The sequence below is a fragment of the Quercus suber genome, unplaced genomic scaffold (genome assembly GCF_002906115.3).
Source record: "Quercus suber isolate HL8 unplaced genomic scaffold, Cork oak 2.0 scaffold_205, whole genome shotgun sequence".
Lineage (NCBI taxonomy): Eukaryota > Viridiplantae > Streptophyta > Magnoliopsida > Fagales > Fagaceae > Quercus > Quercus suber.
Window position 1 is genome coordinate 1,028,519 of NW_027069663.1, and position 19,562 is coordinate 1,048,080.

At 33.9% G+C, this 19,562-nt stretch overlaps 2 protein-coding genes across 4 annotated transcripts; both read right to left on the reverse strand.

Annotated features, from left to right (window-relative positions):
• Positions 1-727: 727 nt before the first annotated feature.
• LOC112015134 (uncharacterized) lies at positions 728-4,031 on the reverse strand. 2 transcript variants are annotated; one of them, XM_065779344.1, is made up of 4 exons: positions 3,860-4,031; positions 3,617-3,774; positions 1,504-1,572; positions 728-1,350 (listed from the first exon to the last, which is right to left on the reverse strand). In XM_065779344.1, exons 1-4 carry the CDS (start codon positions 3,938-3,940, stop codon positions 1,251-1,253), a joined length of 408 nt encoding a protein of 135 aa, XP_065635416.1. In that variant the 5' UTR covers positions 3,941-4,031; the 3' UTR covers positions 728-1,250. The 2 variants fall into 2 exon arrangements, with proteins under 2 accessions (XP_065635416.1, XP_023903267.2); XM_024047499.2 differs by lacking the exon at positions 1,504-1,572 and having other exon boundaries at positions 3,860-4,023.
• A 3,303-nt stretch (positions 4,032-7,334) lies between these two features.
• On the reverse strand, positions 7,335-12,540 carry LOC112015046 (nonsense-mediated mRNA decay factor SMG7-like). Of its 2 annotated transcripts, none has more exons than XM_024047407.2 (6): positions 12,427-12,540; positions 11,088-11,227; positions 10,377-10,982; positions 10,103-10,225; positions 9,780-9,988; positions 7,335-9,592 (listed from the first exon to the last, which is right to left on the reverse strand). In XM_024047407.2, exons 2-6 carry the CDS (start codon positions 11,148-11,150, stop codon positions 7,552-7,554), a joined length of 3,042 nt encoding a protein of 1,013 aa, XP_023903175.2. In that variant the 5' UTR covers positions 11,151-11,227; positions 12,427-12,540; the 3' UTR covers positions 7,335-7,551. The 2 variants fall into 2 exon arrangements, with proteins under 2 accessions (XP_023903175.2, XP_023903183.2); XM_024047415.2 differs by lacking the exon at positions 12,427-12,540 and adding an exon at positions 12,201-12,269.
• Between the last annotated feature and the right edge of the window lie 7,022 nt (positions 12,541-19,562).

Below are 19,562 nucleotides of genomic sequence, written 5' to 3' on the forward strand. Positions count from 1 at the left end.
TGTTTGAAGCTTCAATGGAAGGACCAAAATCCCAGAACACTCGATGGAGTATCGCATTAATTGACCGCCACAGAAGTTGTGAAAGGACCACTAAACCTTTAGTGCTCAGTTTTGAACTACCATTGCAGACAATAATTGGTAAGATTTGTTCTAATTACCAAAGACTCGCAATTGCTTTTTGTTTGCTTCCCACATCTTCCAGTAAGAAAGACGGTACTTATATTTATCAAACACCGTGACTTCTAAGGTAGCAATATTAACTAAACTGAAGGGCCTGCCTTAACCTGATTCCTTGTTTCACATTTAATCAAAGTCCATGTCTAATATTGTGTGATCTTGTATGGAGCCAATTTATTATTATTATTATTATATTGTTTTGCAAGGGTATAAAAGCCCCCCCAAGAAAAGGGGAACGCAAATATTTTACCAAACGCCTCATTATCTCAGGTTTCTTTTATTATTCTTATCATTAAACACCAGCAAAGCATCCCATCAGGAAAAAAAAATCAGAAAAAGGAGAGTTGATGACTTACTTTTAAGGTGGCCCACCTGATTGATCAACCCAGTTTGTCAGACACCATAACTAGCTATGACCCATTGTAAAGTAACCTCTGATTTTCAGCACATGGTTCAGAAATCTTTTCCATTAGGAAAGGAATACAAAAGAAACTCCCTGAAAATTTAAATATGAAGAAAAAAGAATGCAAGTTGCAACATAACCCATCAATGAAGTGTAAGGCATCCAATGGCCATGATAATGGAAAAGAAGCTAGGCATCTTCTTATCTGTAAGAAAGAAGAATAGCATCCAAAGAGGGCGAAGAATAAGTACACAAAAAAGGAAAGAAAGAACAACCAAAAAATAAAAAAGGAATAATGATACAAAGCTGGAGCTCTCTCTATATATAGTGTTCTCCAAACATTATCAAAACATGAAAGAAATGAAGTTCTTGTTTCAGTTCCCCTGCTGCTCATGTTTCTGCTTCATCAAGCCCAAAAAGAGCCAACATAAGGAGAAGGAAGCAAAGACTGATTGAAAGATGTAAGCACTCGGGTCAATTCTTGCAAAACAATGGAAGAAGTGCTGTCATTTGCTCGCTTTTCTTTCAGCCATATCTTCTCATTTCTTGCTGAGGGAAAGCATCCAAATCGCACCGGTCTTTCCATTTGTATCATTATCAAGCATGCCCTTAAAGTAATTTCTCCCCAAACTTAATGATGTCTTTGCTTGTAATGCTATAAAAGAAACTATTATTTGTTCTTTCTGCTTATCTCTTGGCAATCATTTGGCATCAAGTCCATCTCCCGCATTTGATGCTCAACCGAAACCAAACCAGTCTGCGCAAGAAACCTGCATATAAACCAACCACTTTTTTACAAAACAAGCCTCCAAATAATAAATTGAAAAGGTCATACTGATATTCTAAGTTTTTATTCAAATGATTTTTTCCCAAAAAAAAAAATAAAAAGAGAAAAAGGAAGAGAGAAATCTAAGCATGCCTACGTGGCTTGAACAAAGGCTGGCAAAATATGAACTAAAGGTCTTTTCAATGCTTTTTTCTCCTTCCCAGAACTGTTACGGACAGAAAATCATATATAAACATCTAAAATAGCCACAATTGGCATTTCAGAAACATAGAAAAACAAACTAAACATTTTAACTGTTTCATCACGTATATAATGCAGCCTCAGTAAAGCCATGCTACAAATCTAAGGCACCTTTCTGGGATCCTCAGTGTATTTTCTGTCCTTCAAATTGGATCAAGAATAAGTTTTCAATACTTCTTCAATGGTTTAACCTATCACATTATTATTTTTTTCATCAGCACATTTTATTTATATTTATATCTTTATATTCTGAATAACTATCTCAGTATCTCTATTTCAAAAGAAATTTATTCACAGAAATTAGTTTACAAACATTTGGACAAATTTTGGTGAGTTACATACACACCCAGTGGGTCTTGAACCCAAGACCTCACCCTCCACTTAAAACTTATAAGGGGAGAAGGAGCCAGTTGAGCTAGAGCTCATTGGCACATTCCAATTTGTTATTTCCATCATCTCATATATTAAAAGAAAAGCAACTTCATAATTAAAGCAATAACATTTTAATATATTTTCTAATGAAAAACTTATAAACTGCAAAATTCCTGCAGATGAGGTAAAACAAGATCTTACCCCCCGACTCAAAAAATAAAAAAACCACACTCCATTTTTCCTAAAAGAAAAATTGAAAACCATCTCATTCCAGGTATGAATCATAGTCAATAACAACAATAAGCAAAGGATCAGGTAAAAGCCTATCAAGTCTACGAAGAACCACAGCACCGTGCTTTAACAGCAAGACAAATTGAGGTAGAAGATATAATGGCCAAAGCCAGATCAGAGTGTTCTGGTTTCATCGTAGGGGAAGGATCAAATTGCAGATTCAAATTCTAGTAATGCCAAACTTGACATCCAATATGTTTCATTCAGGTTATTTAAATTAAAACAGATGCAAAACCATTCTAATGATTTGACAGTAACAGACTACTTTATTTTTATTTTTTTATGGGGCAAATAACAGCCTGCTTACAAATGCAGCTGTTATACCAATAATCAATAGTCTAACTGCAGGAAAATATAAACTTCCTAGAAGAAGATAATTTCAAAAATAAAAATGTCACTTTACTTAAATTTAGAACTAAACTAAGGATATATTTGGTATTCGAAAAAGCACATGCCCAAATAATTTCCACAGAGCTACCACCAAGTTACTATACCTAGTGAGGTGATCGCTTGTAACCATTTCATCAGATTAAGTTATGTTCCAATTATATCAATAAGATCTACCAGACTGCCACACAGATATAAGTATGGATAACACAAAAAGTTATCAATTTTTGTTAACTTGAGTTGCTATATACCTACCACAGAGTCTGGATAATTTGTAGGGAATTTGGGATGAAATAAAATAATACGAGAGAAGTCCTTCAAGTGTGTTTTGTTGGACGGTTTGCTCAATAGAACCCATCACTATTTATGAAATGGAGTACAGTAATATTATTAGGAAGTACATAATTAGGTTCAATTTTGGTATAAAAATATAAATCTGTAATTATCATTATTATTATTTTAAAACTAACAGAATCACAATGGCAGAAATGTCAATGATGAATTGGCAAAGTTGTAGCAACAAACTCATATTTACATCCTCCAAAACAAAAACAGGTCCAAACTCATTAGTAAACCTAAACATGTGCAGATTAATTACCATAAGAAGATTTAGAAAAGGCAAGTTAGTCCTCTAAAAACCAAGTTTCTCACCCATGAGAGAAACAGTTACCAACTATAACTCATTCTTTAAGGCCTGAATAGCAATTTGCCAATAAGAATAATCTTAACAACCATTAAAATAAATAAATAAACCATTATAGCAGCACCAAGTTATCAGAGATGAAATTGCACTGAGTTGCAATATCAGTAAATTTTTGTCAAACAATCAATAATAAGCTATTCCTATGTAATGCTACCATGCTCAATAAAATTTCTACAATTATCAAAGGCAACAAAAACCCATGTAGGATCATATGAAGAAAGTGTACACAAACAAGTGGGCGGAGAAATTAAGGTACCAGCTAAGAAGCAAGAAGAGGGTAACAGTGAGTAGAACAAGGAATCCGACATGAAGAATTAAGGAAGAGTCACTTGCAGAGAATGCTAAGGCCAGCATCACAACAAGGCAAACACCCAGTAACACAAACGCTGTTCTTAGTGTATTCCATGTGGGACCCTGAAATCCATTCAACAAAACAGACCATCAGTGCTTGGACTATATATATATATGTATATGACAGAGAGAGAGAGATTGTACGGACGTTGACACCGGGAGCTAGAGCTCCGAGAAACACAGCTTGTGCAGATGATATGGCTTCTCCAGCTGATTTCTTATTTTCCATTTTTGTGATTGAGATCTAGAAACTGGAATTGCACTTTCTGAGACTTTTGAGAGAGAGAGAGAGAGAGAGGGCTGTGAAGAAAATGGTTGGTTTATGGATCGATTGGTTCAACGGTTAGGCCCAACTTGAAGCCCATATTATGAAAAAAATAAAAGAAAAAGCCTCACACATGTTTCTTTTTCATTTTTTGAAAGGGGAATAAATGGGAATTTTTTTTCTAAATAACAATAAATATTAAAAAATTTAGCTAGTTGTCATGTTGGAAAAGAATGTTGAAAACTAGCATCTCGAGTGTCTAAAACTCGAGTTTCAAGATAAAAATTGAGTTTTTAAGTTTTGATTTGTAAGTGGATGAGTATGATGGGGAAAAAATTCACATAGAAATCGAGTTTTAAAGACTCAAGTTCGGAAACGCCGCTATAAGGCTTAAAAACGTTATTATAGGGCTTAAAAATGGAGTTAAAAAAATTAAGCAGAAAAACGCCGCTATAGGGCTTCAAAATGTCACTATAGGGCTTAAAAACGCCACTATAGGGTTCCCTGAACCTGGTATTGATCACTTTATGAAAAATTTTGCATGAAAACGCCGCTATAGAGCTTTAAAACGTCACTATAAGGCTTAAAAACGCCACTATAGGGGCGATAAAACTAAAAATTTTTTGCATGAAACTCAAGTTTCTAAAACTCGAGATCTATGTGGCATTTTTAGATCTAAAACACTCACAAAGCGAGTCTTTGGGACTTGAGTTTTAATATGGATCTCGAGTTTCTAAAACTCGAGATGCTAATTTGCTACATTCTTTCAAACGTGTATTAACTTACTATTTTGTCCTCCCTTACTATGGTAGTCTGCACATTCCCCCGAATAAATGGTATTAAACCAAAAATGAGTCATACAGAGTAGCCTGAATAAGCAGGGCAGAAAATAGCGAGCTACAACAGATCATATTGCAAAAAAGAAGTTACAATAGAAGGCGTAACTCCTTTCCAGATGTGATGGCTTCCAGATCTTCAAGCATATTAGGCAAGCTCGTGAGCCACTAAGTTGAAGCTCCTGTTTAAGTGCTTGAAGAGGCAAGTCTCAAATGAATCTCTGGCTCGAAGGATTCCCTGGATGAGGTAGTTGTTTCCCCCATAGCCTTATCATTGATTGCTTGAATTGCAGTTAATGAATCTGATTCAAAGATGACTCGAGGCAGCTGAAGTTCCTGAGCTAGAAGAACACCATGCTCTAAAGCAATGACCTATGCTACCTCTGCAGAATAGCATGCTTGCTTGAAGCGGTTTACATAGAGCAGCCACAACTTGACCATTGCAGTCTCTGATAGTAACTCCAACACTGGGAAATCTGTCATGCTCTAATGATGCCCTATCTACATTTATTTTGTGGATTCCTGGGGGGGTGGAACCTAACTGGATGGGGAGGTTCTAATTGGGCTGAAGTCCCAATTAGTAGAGCTTGCAAAGTCATCCACTGCATTTTTAGCCATTTTCCACACCTGAAGAGGAGAAAGACCACAATCCTTGTGCACAATCTTATTTCTGTTGGACCATGTGGCCTCTGCAATGGCTAAGAAAAGCTCCAAATCTTAAAGTGTTGAGTGAGAAAGAATAAATATTGTAGAATCTAGAAAGGACTTTTTGATACCTTGTGTGCGTAGTGGGTTTTCTAGCCATAGACTCCAAACCAAGGATGAGAAATCGCAGCTGAGAAAGGCATGGTCTATGCTTTCAGCTTCACTACCACAAATAGGGCAGCCCTTACTTTGTGATATCCCCCTGCAGTTAATGGTTTCCATTGTAGGGACACATGCTCTCCAAGCAAAAATTTTGATTTTTGCTCGAAGGTTGAGGTGGCAGAGCTTTCTCCATGACGGTTTGCAAGGGTCCCTGTTAGAGCATTCTCCTCTCTCTCTTGTCTCCAGCAGATTGCCTCACACATGTTTCACCTATTTAATTAGAGAGATCCTAAATTTTGTACCTTTTCTTATTTCAGCTACCTAAAAAAACCATCTAACACATCCCCACCACCACAACCAACCTTTGTCGATGCCATCAACGTTGTGTCACAAGTTTATATTTGTGGAGTATAGAGTAGAATAAGAAGAATATGATAAAAGATTTAGATTTAACTAACAACCCAGAGATTGAAAAAGAAAAATAGAAAAATGCAATTATTTAGTAAATTTTCAAATTGGCATTGGTTAGAGGATCAAATTCATTGAGTGTTCAATTTCTTTGAGCAAAGTATTTGCTCAACAATACTATTGCAATGGTTTCCTTTTTTGTGTCCATTGCATTCTACAGTTGATATTTGGGACTAAAGTCCATTTCCTTATAATCCCAACCCTAGAATATTCCGCTTAAATAGCTGCAAACCAAATATTGGTAATTCCATGAGGCATGAAGGACGAGGACTGGACGTCTGGACCTAGCCAGTGGCAGCAGGGTGCTATCCCTACATAGTACATATACATATTCCACCTTGATCCAAGTTATGGTGCTTATCTAGTCTTGGACAGGGACCTTATTTTTTGCTTATAGAGATTGAGACAAATCTCAAGCCAACTACAAAATGTTTGACACCTTGATCCACGCCTCAATCAAGACCTTATGTGTACATAATGATTAGCATTGATTTGTCAGATTACGTGCCCCTTTTTAGATCTTGTAAGTTGTAACATGTCACATTTGATTTACTTTGTAAAATCTCTCACATCTTTTGAACCCCTACCTATGGCTATGAGTAGCACAGTCACTATCCCATTGGATTAGGAGAAATCAAGTGGCACAAAGTGGGAATCAACAACACTGCCACTCATTGGCAAAGGGAGGAGAGGCAAGGGGGGACATGCCCCCTTGGGTTTTAAAGAATCCCTTCCTCACTTGCAATTTTTATAAATAAAAAAAATTAAATTTTACTTATGGCTCCCTTGCTCGATAAAAAAATAAAAATAATGATTTCGCAAATGCTACCACTCAACCCTAATATGTCACTCAAACATTACCTTCTTGACCGTATGCTTTGACCTACCCATGGAATCATTCCTTAAAAAATTTTCAAGGTGTTGTATTCCAACAACTCCCAAGACTCCATCAACAATATAAGACTTTGCTTTATGCTTAGTGATCACACTTCAGAGACCAATCCAGTTGGACCCAAATCCATATGCTTAAACTTTTGGGTTAATTGGTGTCTCTATATTTTATATTAACTTCTTAAATTGAAGTCTTCTCAAGGTGTTATCATCTTAGCATAACTTTCTTTTTAAAGTTTCATAGCATGATTGAACTTTTAAGACATGCTACACTAGAACACATCATTCTTTTCAAATATGATTGAACAAATCATATTTAATCAGTGAGAGAATGTGACAAAATCAAAAGTTCAAAATTGCGGACAGCAGCAAATGTTTCTCTTTGTTTCATTCTTGCTTTAAACCTCCTCTTGCAGAGGGCATACTAGAACATTCTATGTACATATATACAAGCTTACATGTTAACTTTATTGATCAGACATCTTGAACTATGTGGGGGGGTGTGGGTGGTTGGGGGGTGTTTTACATGCTCTAAGTGACGATTAAGACCAAAGAAAGGCATACATTGAAATGTTAATTTCCCATATACGTAGGACCACCGAGAGTAGGATCTTGCTGGAGTCGCCATTCTCTCTCTTTAAGATACTGCAAAAGTGGCTGTGGCTCATTTCTTAGTTCTGTCACAGCACCACACCCGTAGGGGCTTGGTCTTTGGAAACCTTGAGAAAGCTTCTCCCTTCTGTGTTCATCTGCACCATAAACAAGAGGAAAAGCTGGATGCAATGGTGGGCTCTCCATATATACATTTGGATTATAAGCTATAGGATTTCCCCACTGATCAAAAACACCAAATTTGGAAGCTTGATCTTGGAAGTTTCCAAGGTTCTCAGGGGAATGACGATGAACGGGCCATGTATAACTATTGGCCTGCTCAAGATTGTGACTTTCTCTGTACTGACGAAGCCATTCAGAAGAAGTCATTCGACGTGAAGGTGGGTAATTATCCATAAGACCCTGCAAACTATGACCATAATCAGGAGACCCATGAGTAGCAGTCCAATTTGAAGTGTCTAATGCAGCAGAGTAATTGTTTGCTTCTCTAATGCCCCCAGAGGTTTTGCTGTTGGGAAAGCTAGATTGAATGCCACTAAACCAAACAGCATCATCAGGCAATAAAGGAGCAGAAGGTAGTGGAGGTGAGTAAAAAGGAGATGCGTAATTGGTGGTTGCATACTCATGCTCAAAACTAGTGACAGAATGCTCATTTTCACTAATGGAAAGCCCAGCAAAGGATTTGGAAGGTATCTCCTCAATAGGCTTCATGCTATGTTTACTAACACTAGCAGTTCCTTTCTCTCTGTCAATGCTCATACTTCCTTTGTTAAGGACCCAAGCGCTAAGTGAGGGAGGCCCAGCAGAGATGGGGGTTTCCAAAAACGGGTGTGCTGATGTATCCTTCATGAAAGGCTCCTGATGCTTGAACGACTTGTTGCATGTGAAATTACTGATGTCAGCATGGAAAGCAAGAGGATCACTCTGGGCTGGGTTTTGTGCTATAAGTAGTGATGTAGCTCGGCGCAAGAATTCATCAGAAGGCACACTTTCATTCCTTGAATCCTTTGGAGACATTTTATCATTAGTAGAAATTGAAGCATAAAGTGGCACCGAGTTATATCTTGTGAGAGGTTTGAAGAGAATGACTTCTTCCTCTTCTGTGGCAACAGATTTACCATTCACACTGGGGTTACTTGGATTTGTGTACACGATGTGTTCTGTATATTCTTTTGTAACTTGGTGAATAGGCTGGCTAGACTCTTCAATTTCAAGATCAGAATTGTGGGACTCCACTTTTTCTGATTCATTCCTCTCTGGAGATTCATTTGACCCTTCCGTGTAGAATTTTCTTCCTGATTTATCATACAAGATCCACTTTCCAAAATCATTTGATCTTTCTGCAATCTTCATTGCAGCATTAATAATGCGGTGAGCACGATATTTTGTTCCACTTTCATAACTGTCTATATGTTCCCAAGGAGTTGAAAAATCTAACAAGACATGTGCACTTGATACTGGTCCAAAGCCCCTCAATTCATAGTCTTCCCACAGAGGAATATTATCTAGAGACATGGCCTCAACACTTTTAACATTGAAACGTTTTAGAAGGTCAACAAATGCACCAAAATAGTAAGACATAGCACTTCTACCATTTTCATCAACCCCATATGTTTTTGCTTCATCAAGCATGTTAGCCAACCACTCCACAAATACAAGCACAGCTGGTAAAAGGGGGCAAAGATCCAAGTCACTAGCCTTCAAACATCTATCAACAACACGGCCCATGAAAATGAAAGAGGAAGTCAATGCAAATTGTATCTGGAGAAGCTGTTGCGTATCATTGATATCTTTTGAGCTTCTTACTTGTGGACCATGAATTAGGTTCTCAAAGATAAAGATGAACACAGAAACAACTTGAAGAGCTCGAAAAGGGCCTGTTCTAGCTGAATCCAAACACTGATAGGACTCCAATGCAGCCTTTAGTTTTGTATCATTTAGTGCCATTAAAGCATCCAACTCTCTCATAGCAGATGCGAAGGCACAAGGGAATTCCTCAAAACTGCCTCACATTTAAAAACAGCAAAAATCATCAGAGTTCAAGTACAAGCAGAATACATTTATGTAAAGAAGGTGTCGTATACTGGGTGTCTTGGGGAGGGGGATGTCTTATACCAAAGATAAAGAAAGACAAAAATCATTTTATAATAAACACACTATTTATTCATATTTCAATCTGCTAGGCGTACCTGGATTGTATGAAAAAGAAACTCATAGTTCTGATAAAAAGAGACCATAAGTCTGTTTCCATGAAGCAACTGTGTATGGATTCCAAAATATTGCAATTTGAAAATTCATCACCAGATTGTGATTTTCTGTGGAAATCGCTTCTTTCAGATGGTTTTAAGAAATCAAAGTGAGCCTCTCTACAAAGGGAATGCGAAAAAGATGACCTGTTCTGCAATATCAAAACAAACATTGAGAAATGCCTAGATTTTGAAGATAAGTAAATCAGAATCAGCATGAATCTGAGGAGGACTAACAACAAATGAAAAACACCATCAAGTCTTACCCTTTCAAAGAGTAAAATTAGGTTATCCCAGGCATCAGGGAAAGGTTCTTTAACAGCTAAACTCCTTACACAGTGGTACAAGGCAAGGAACTCATCACCAACATATGTTGCCAATACTGCTAACTACAAACAAACAGAGTTGGTTACACATATTAAAACCAAAATAAAAGCATTGAAAATTGTGATGTCAAATTTCATATCTTAACTAGTTCTCAAGAATGTTCATATATTTCAAGATAATTAATGAAGTGATTGATGAGAAAAAGAAAAATACCTGATTCTGGGGGTTTCCACTATCTGGCCAAATCATTGTTGCTTCCAAGTAGTGGGAGGCTGCAACCGACCAGTTATGGTTTCGGTCATCAGGTTTTTCATATTGTTCTTTATACCTAGCAAGATCCCCAAGACAAACTAAAAACCGATGGCATAAAAATTGGCATTTCTGCATCTTCTTTGGTTCAATTGAAGTAGAGCTACCACTTTTCTTATTGAACAATGTATCTTCAGGAAGCCTATTACATTTTCTGATTTTCACAACCAAATTTTGGTAAAATTCAGTTGCTTCTGACAGAAATGACGTAAATCCTGCTATACCTTTATTATCACTTCTCTGCACAGTACCAACATTTTGTGTCGTTACCAATTTTATGCTCTCACCATTACCAGAACTTTTCTTCATTGTCTTACGAAATTCATCAATATGCTTATAATGAAGCTTCCACAAGGAATATTCAACATCTTGAAATTCCACCTCTTCACGATCACTTAGAATGATTTCCTCATAACTAGAACGAACTTTGCGGTACAAGTCTTGAACATCAGAGTGCAATAAACCTTTGGAATAAATCAATGCCCACAACTGTTTTTCTGAGTTACCAACCTGAAAACACAGCAGTTTCAAGAGTCAGGTAAAATGATGATGTCAGTGAAAGCTTACCTGTAAGAATTGAATAATTACAAGCAAATGCAGCTCCAAAAAAAATACCTCTGAGAGAAAAATCTGTTTTTCTTTATGATCTTTTAGTCGAATAGGTGACGTTGAAGTCATGGCTAGAGTCCAAACACTTCAAATATGGTACCTTATCTTCTTGAAGCGAAATGAATTACATTCACAGTATAGCTGACCTGATAGCAGATGATTCTATCCATCAGACAATGAGAGGGAAAGTAACCAATCAACAAATGAAAAGCTGGGAAGTTGCAACACACGATATCCCCACGGTTTTGGATGTATCTTTATAACTCTAGTTAAAATCTAACATTCACATGCAGAAGAAATTTATACTCTGGGATGTTATGTATGCATAAAGCACATGAAATTTCTAGAAACATTCAAATCCGATGATTATTTACTAAGTCTAAACTGCAACATTGAATCATGTAAGTGAAAATTATATTTTTCAACATTTTATGTAAATTATTTTTGTGGGGTTTTGAACATAAATTGATTGTCCAATGGCATAAAATTTACAAAACCATCATCTTTCATGATTATAGCATTACATAGAAGAAAACAAAAACAGATTTTTTTTTTTTTTTTTTTAAAAAAAAAGAGGAAAGGATTCACTGCCAAAGGATGGTAATGAGAACCATGATTAGTCATCTGAATTGTGATTAGAAAGCAACATTTTGAGTAAAAAGGCAAACCGTCCTCCAGAAATGTGGAGTGTTTGGCGCAAGCTGCACAAAAGTACTACAAAGACCCCATTTGTACAATAATTCGAGCAAATTGGGCCGGCCAAAGAAGAAATTCAAGAAGTAATTATATAATCCATTGCAAGTTGAATATCACGAATCAATCCAAAGGAAATTCAGGAGACATAAGACCCATCAGTCAATGTGAAGTCAATGTTAACTAAGCTCCACTAAATATCCAATTCACCAGGATAATATTAACAAGAACTGAACTCCATAGCAAGTAATCCACCGACATCATATTTAAAGAACATAAAAATTCCTAACAAGCATCATGCTGGTCTTAAATTAAGAATTATCAGTCAAATTAAGCACATGACACATAGTCTACTTACCAATTACATATTCATAGTATAAACTATAACATAACTACAGATAATTAAAAAAAATAAGTAGAACGAACCAAAAGTCAGGACTTTCATAACCAAAGCTACCCATCTCAGTGAAGAATGAGAAAATTAGCTCCACCACCAACAAAAACATCAACACTAAAAGAAACCCACATCAATTAACGAACATAGAGAACAAGAAACAAATTTTTTATGATCTTTGAAGATCAAAAAGAGAGAGAATTGCATCAGAAACACACAATTGTACAAAAAAAAAAAGACAAAAACAAAAAGGCTCACCTGAAGAACAAAAAGAGACAAAACTACAATTACCAAAGTCACAAAAAAAGTTGGTAACTTGTGACCAAAGTTGGAAGCAGAAACCGAAAACAAAGCAGGCAAGCAACAGTCCACAAATGGAGGAAGCTAGAGAGAGAGAGAAAGAGAGAGAGAAATGCGGGAAAAGGAAGCTGCAATAGAAACAGGCCACATGTACTGTTTCAGTTGTGAAACAGACAAAGAAAAAGGTGGCTGATGATGATACTCAGACCAAGACTGCTATCTATCTCGCACCCATCTTCTTCTTTTTATTGTTCTTTGTTTTTTGTTTAATTATTATTATTATTATTTAAAATAAAATAAAAAACTAAAAAGAGAGATAAAGAGAATAAGGCCCTGTTTGGTACGCCATTTCAAACAACATTTTTTAGTTTTTAAACAGCATTTCACGCATTTCAACACACTTTTTCACCCACACGTATTTCAAAAAATAATAAAAAAAAAGTTGGTAACTTGTGACCAAAGTTGGAAGCAGAAACCGAAAACAAAGCAGGCAAGCAACAGTCCACAAATGGAGGAAGCTAGAGAGAGAGAGAAAGAGAGAGAGAAATGCGGGAAAAGGAAGCTGCAATAGAAACAGGCCACATGTACTGTTTCAGTTGTGAAACAGACAAAGAAAAAGGTGGCTGATGATGATACTCAGACCAAGACTGCTATCTATCTCGCACCCATCTTCTTCTTTTTATTGTTCTTTGTTTTTTGTTTAATTATTATTATTATTATTTAAAATAAAATAAAAAACTAAAAAGAGAGATAAAGAGAATAAATTAAAGTGGCTCATTAATCATCATTATCATCGTCTTCAACTTTGTCTTGACTTATATAAACAGGATAACGTGTAATCCAAGCTAAACGCCATCTTTCTAGGCCAAAACGTGTTTTGTGTAAAACATGTAGCAAAATTCTTTTATTTTGAAATTTTTTAAGAAAATGCACTTTATTTAGAAGCTGTATAAGAAAATATCATTATTTTAAACTTAATTTTTTAAAAATCAAATTTCAATGAAAAATTTGATTTTTAAAAAATTGAGTTATAGATAATCAAACTTTAAAAAAAAAAAAAATACATGAAACTCGAGTTCCATGTTGTTTTTTTCAAATAAGTATAACTAGATTTTCGTCAAATCAAGTTTTTCATTGAAACTCAATTTTCTAAAAATTAAATTTCAAAATAGAGGTATTTTCCTAAATAATTTCAAAATATGAGCATTTTGCTGAAACTTTTAGGCGAAAATGGCATTTTGCCATTTTTACCCATCTTTCTGTTAGATTTGCTATTATATTATTAAAAATACAATTATAATATATGTAAAAGGATGGCATTTATAAAATATACATAACATGGTTCGTCATTGTTAAAGTCGTGTTTTTGTTAGCTTTATTACTATGATAATATATGATGAAATTTCATTTTTGAGAGGAATATATATATATATATATGTGTGTGTGTGTGTGTATGTATGATAAAAGTAATCCAGTGGGTTAGCTAAGTGGTTGGGCACTCAGTCTCAAAGTGGCTGTCTCGGGTTTAATTGGGTGCTTCCTAATTCAAGTCCAGGCACTAGCACTTTGAAAAAACTCCGTAGGCCAACGATTTACCCTACTATAGATTCAACTGTCGCAAATAGTGTTTAGTCTTTAGTTAAAAGTTTGGAGAAAACACTATTAAAAAAAAAAAAAAAAAAAAAGGAGGTTAATAGAGTGGTTTAGTGCTATTAAAAACTTTAGGCATTTTTGCTGTACATGAAGTTAGTCTAGTTACAAAGGGCTTAGCTGCACACGTGTGCACTGTATGGAGGCCGCTGGTGGGTCGTTGGGGATGGGTCTGTCTAGTCTCTATCCAAATGCTTCCAAAAAGAAAATGGGGGCCTTAATCAGAGTCATATTCTCATATTTAAAAAACATTTAACATGCCCTAAATCCGTTAAGTCATGAAAGTTGAAACAACTTCCCCCCAAAAAAAAACACAAAAAAAAAAAAAAAAAACTATAACTATTGTAATATATTAATTTTGGTATTTAATTTGTAATTTTTGTTATTTTAAGTTTAGGTTATTTATTTCCTTATTTTTATGTGTTTTTAATGCTTTTTAGATCAAATTTGGTTCCTATTATGGTTAAGTATCAATTAAGAGTTATTTTAGAATATATTTTCTTATTTGTCAAGTTTTACAGAGCCCTCAAATAGGCCCCTAAGTCTATACGCGTTTTTTAACAATTATTCAATCAATAAAATTCATTATTTCTTTTTTCTAATGGATTCCAGACTCTTTCTCCTTATGGATTCAAGAAACCCTCATGGATTCAATATTGTTTTTAGAAGCAAACATATTTTGTTTCTTGTTTTCTAAAAGTAGACGTGTTCCACTTCTTGACGCTTTCACTTCCCGCATCACACTCACATACATGTATAATAGAGAAATGTGTTAAATTTTCACATTTAAGCTAAAAATTAACTCATATCAGTCAATCTATAAATCTATAAATGTGTATATTTAGATTGTTGCTACAATAACAATGTAGCAACAATATAAATATACACGGTTATTATTCATATTTACATGTGAATTCATTTTTTAATACTTGTGTACATAAAGAGAGAGATAGATGATTTGAGTAATAAAAATTGATAATAAAAAAAACAATATTTTAATAAAATGTAGTGTAAAATAAATCATTTTAATGCGTGTATTTTTGAAAAGTAATTATATAATATAGAAAAAGTTATTGTGTAATATAGTAAATATGTTGGATGAGAAAATGAAAGAGGTCTCATGAATTTTATTTAGTTTAATTGATAAAATTTATCGTGAAATCAGGGAAAGACTAAAGTCTAAAGAGTTCTCCTTCTAAGGTGAGTTTTACTTCTAGTACCAAAAATTGAAAGAGGAAAAATAAATTCCATCTTACAAAAAATAAAATGAATAAATGTACTAATAATTCATTTATCCACCCACCTCCAATCATATCGTTTTTGTTAGGACATATGTGTTTCACATGTTAGGAATATATGTCACTATTTTATGTAATTGGCTAATCCTTTGACAAAACACACTTTACTTGTAATTTTGTAGATCTAAGATGTGTTTGATGCTTCAAGAAATCTTGTTTCAAGTTCAAATGTTAAAGCCAAACAAGTCTATCCAAGAATCAAGTTAGAAAGTATTGTTCATTAAAACTCGATAGCTAGCATCTATCAAGATTTAAAGAGAGCTGTTTTAGCCTGAGGCTCGACAGCTCTAAACATATATAAGGATTATTTTAAGGACTGTCAAAGGTGACACAAGTTGCACAAGAGAAATTTCACAAGTGTGAATAAGAGTGTGGCCGGAGACCTAGTTTGCCCTAGTTCTTCAAGAAGCTGCTGTGTTTGTACATCGTAGAGTTTTGTGACCAAGTTGGATGAATTGAAGAACTTTACAGCCAACATCCTTCTCAAGTTGGTGATTGAAGTCGCGTACTAGGATCCGCGCAATTGGTTAGTTATGTACTGAAAGTCGTGCATTAAAAATGAGAAATTGTCACTCCAGAATAAGTCCAATTGGGTATTAGGATATGGGTTTAACTGTAAATTGGTATAAGGTACTAGGATTCCTTTACTTGTAACCACTTGTTGTGATAATAGTGTATTCTCAAGAGTAGTGACTTTAAAATCATCCGATAGAGTTTTTGCCATGTAGGTTTTCCTCATTCGTAAATAAATCCCCATAAATATATTTTCCGTTTTATACTTAGTTTAATTAGTGATTTGTTTGTATTACCACGCGCTTTGCATGTTAATTTGATTAATTAATAAATTTAGCTAATTAATCAATTAATTCATCACAATGGGACAATACGTTTTTAGCCTATCAGTATTTGCTACTTCAAATAATGTAAATGGGACGAGTATAAATTAATACTAAGCACTAACAATAATACTGGAATGTTTTGTAACAAATTTATTAACTTTTTTTTTTCGATTCTAAATTTATTAACTCTTAATCCATGCATATCTCCTCTTTAAATACTAGGATACGTTTGGTACACTGAATGTATATTACATTAGGAATAGTAATCTTTATTACTGGGAATAGAAGACATTGTAATGGAATAATTATTACTATTCATAAGTTTGGTTGTTACATATAGAAAACTTGTAAAAGAAGATATATAAGGAAACTTTACATTTTTAGAAATATATTAATTTTAAAACCTATTATATACACTAAGGAATAGCTATTACATCCATTTTAAAGAGGAATAACTATTCTTCAATTTAAAGAATAGTTATTCCAATGTAATAATTAATCCATGTAATAAAGATGCAACCAAATGACCGAATTGATATTACACATGAATAACTATTCCATTACAAGAGCTATTACAGCGTACCAAACGTACTCCTACTGTTTCTTCATCTTGCAACTTTCTCAACGCCAAGAACCTTTTCTAATTTTATTTTCCGTTGGACAATACTTTTGTATAGAATATAAGTCAAATGATGCATTTATTTTTTAGAAACAAATATACAAAAAGGAGAGAAAATAAAATTAGTATTAATGATGCCTTGTATTAAATGATGCTTTTACTTATATGCTGGAGAAAGGGAATAGTTTGAATAAGGGAAAAAGGAAAATTAAAATTATTGTGTACTTTTAAAGTACCATAAATGTGTACTCCTTCCTTTCACATGAACGATAGTTTTCACTAATTAAATTTATGGTAAGACCCACCATTTATATGAGAAGGAGGACTACAGATTTATGGTACTTATCTGGGAGTACCTAATAATTTTCCGATAATCAATACTCTTAAAAGCATTGTTTCGCTACTGTTTCAATTTAACCCAAATAAAAAAAATAAATAAATAAAAAGCATTGTTTCATATAACATTGAAATAATTACTTTAGACATGCTACACTAAGTATATTTATTTTCTATTAAAGTAAGAAATGGTGGTGAAGAGGAGAATTGTTTCTAGAGGGTCAAGGTTATACAGTGAGATGAAAAATATTAAGAGTTAGCAACTTATTTTAATAATAATCCAGTTTATAATAAAAGTCACAAGATATTTATAAAAAAAAAAAAAAATCAATATATATATCAAACAAATGAGAAATTAATAAAAGTGTTAATTTGTACAGCTCATTAAGTTATAATCGAACATCCCCTTATATTTCAATATCATTGTCATAAATATTTCACTCACAATTTTGTAAGAAACCTCAGTTTGTTGAAATCTGTATTTTAAATTTAAAAAAAATGGTAAAAAATAAGTTGTGAAATGCATGTAAATACTATGTTTGCAACTATAACATTTCATTTAATTGGCTCTATCGATGGAAATTGATTAGACATGTGACACATTTTAGAATTTATAATCCCCAATTACAAATTTTAACTTCTAAATTTCTATTTTTAGAACCGATCTAAAAAACCTACAACTTAAAACAGGGATAAATATATTTAAAATTTTTTTTTATTACACAATACCATACAATTCAAAATAAAGGTAATTACACTCTCATCTCTCGAGGTTTTTAAAAATGACATTTTACTCCAAATTTGAAGAAAAAAAACATTTATCACTCTTAACATCTATTTGACCAAATTTTGTTAAGTTAATATTAAAAATATTGTGTATTAAACTGCCCTTTGCTTAAGGATAGATCTCTAAAATTAGCCTCCATTTTAGAATTAAAATATGTTGTTTTAAATTTTTAATGAAAGTGCATTTTAAAATATTAAATATGTCTTTTGCCTCTTTTTTTTTTTTTTTTTCTTTTTTTTAGTGGATTATAGATTTTATTTTGTTTTTTTTAGATTTTTTTTTTTTTTTTTTTTTTTTTTTTTTTTGCATATTTTTCTTTTTAAGCATATCATGCATGGACATATAAGGGAGAGAGAAGAAATACCTAATTATGTTAAGCCACAAATATCACAATTTTGCTATGCCGAAGCACACAGATGTTATACATGATTGGTGGGCTTTAGTGGTGAGATGGTTATTTATGCTTTTTTCTTAGGATTTTTTAGTCATTCCCATTAAAAAGAGTGATATGAGTGTTTAATCATACTCATCACAAACACGAGTCATAAAGCTCACTTACTTAGTTGTGCATTAAGATGCTCATCTAAGTTACAAGAGATACAAAATTTAGAAAATCTTGTTTCAATGGCCATCTAAGGTACACAAGTGCCAATGTACACAAATATACACTGTTTTTGTATTTTTCTGATTTATTTTGTATTTTGTATTTTTTTTTAATGAAAAACAAAGTAAAGCAAAACTGAAAACAAACAGACAAAAACATGTTAAACAAAGCAAAGCATAAAACTCGACTAACTCAAAACAAGAAAGCAAAACAAACAAGTAATGTATAACCATAAGGGGAGATAGAGAAAAGGTGACTAAATCACTTAGAGTCTTTTTCCTTACACACCTTGGAAGAACATTTCCTTTGAGTGAACCTTTGATCCGGTGGTGAGGGGGAAGAATTAAAACTGTTCAAATTCGAAAGGAACATGAAGGCCTTGAGAAGATCTCTAAGAGGAGCAAATGAGGATGGAAATTGATTTTGCTTTCCGGAAGAGAGCATAATATTGCTTTGTTTAGTGGCTAACCATTTATAGCAATTTGGACGAGTATGCCCTGAAGCTCCAGAGTGATGACAGAGATGCGGCTTCTTTGGTGGAAACTTTTTGTTGTTAACCTTCTTAGTCCTAGGGTTTCTAGTATCTTTCTGTTCAACCTTAAGGGGTGCTCCTAGAATAGATTTGTTCTTGTCTACGTTCTCATTAGCTATTTCAGTTTTAATTTCATCATTCTTAGAATTAGCATTATCAGCAGTTGAGATAAATACAGTAGTACTAGAAGAGGCAATATTAAGAGAAGAGAAATCATACCCTAAACCGGTTTTATCAGAAGTAGCTTTTTGAAAGCTTAGCATCTCTTTGAGCTTTGCATTAGAAGTCCTCTCCAATTGAGCTCTAGCTTGGAATAGTTTTGCTTTAAGCTTATTTGTCTTTTCAGTAAGGAAGTTGTTCTCGAACTGCAAGGTTCCAATGGTTTAATTGGCTTCATCAACCTTAGTAGAGAGCTCCTCTCGATCTAGC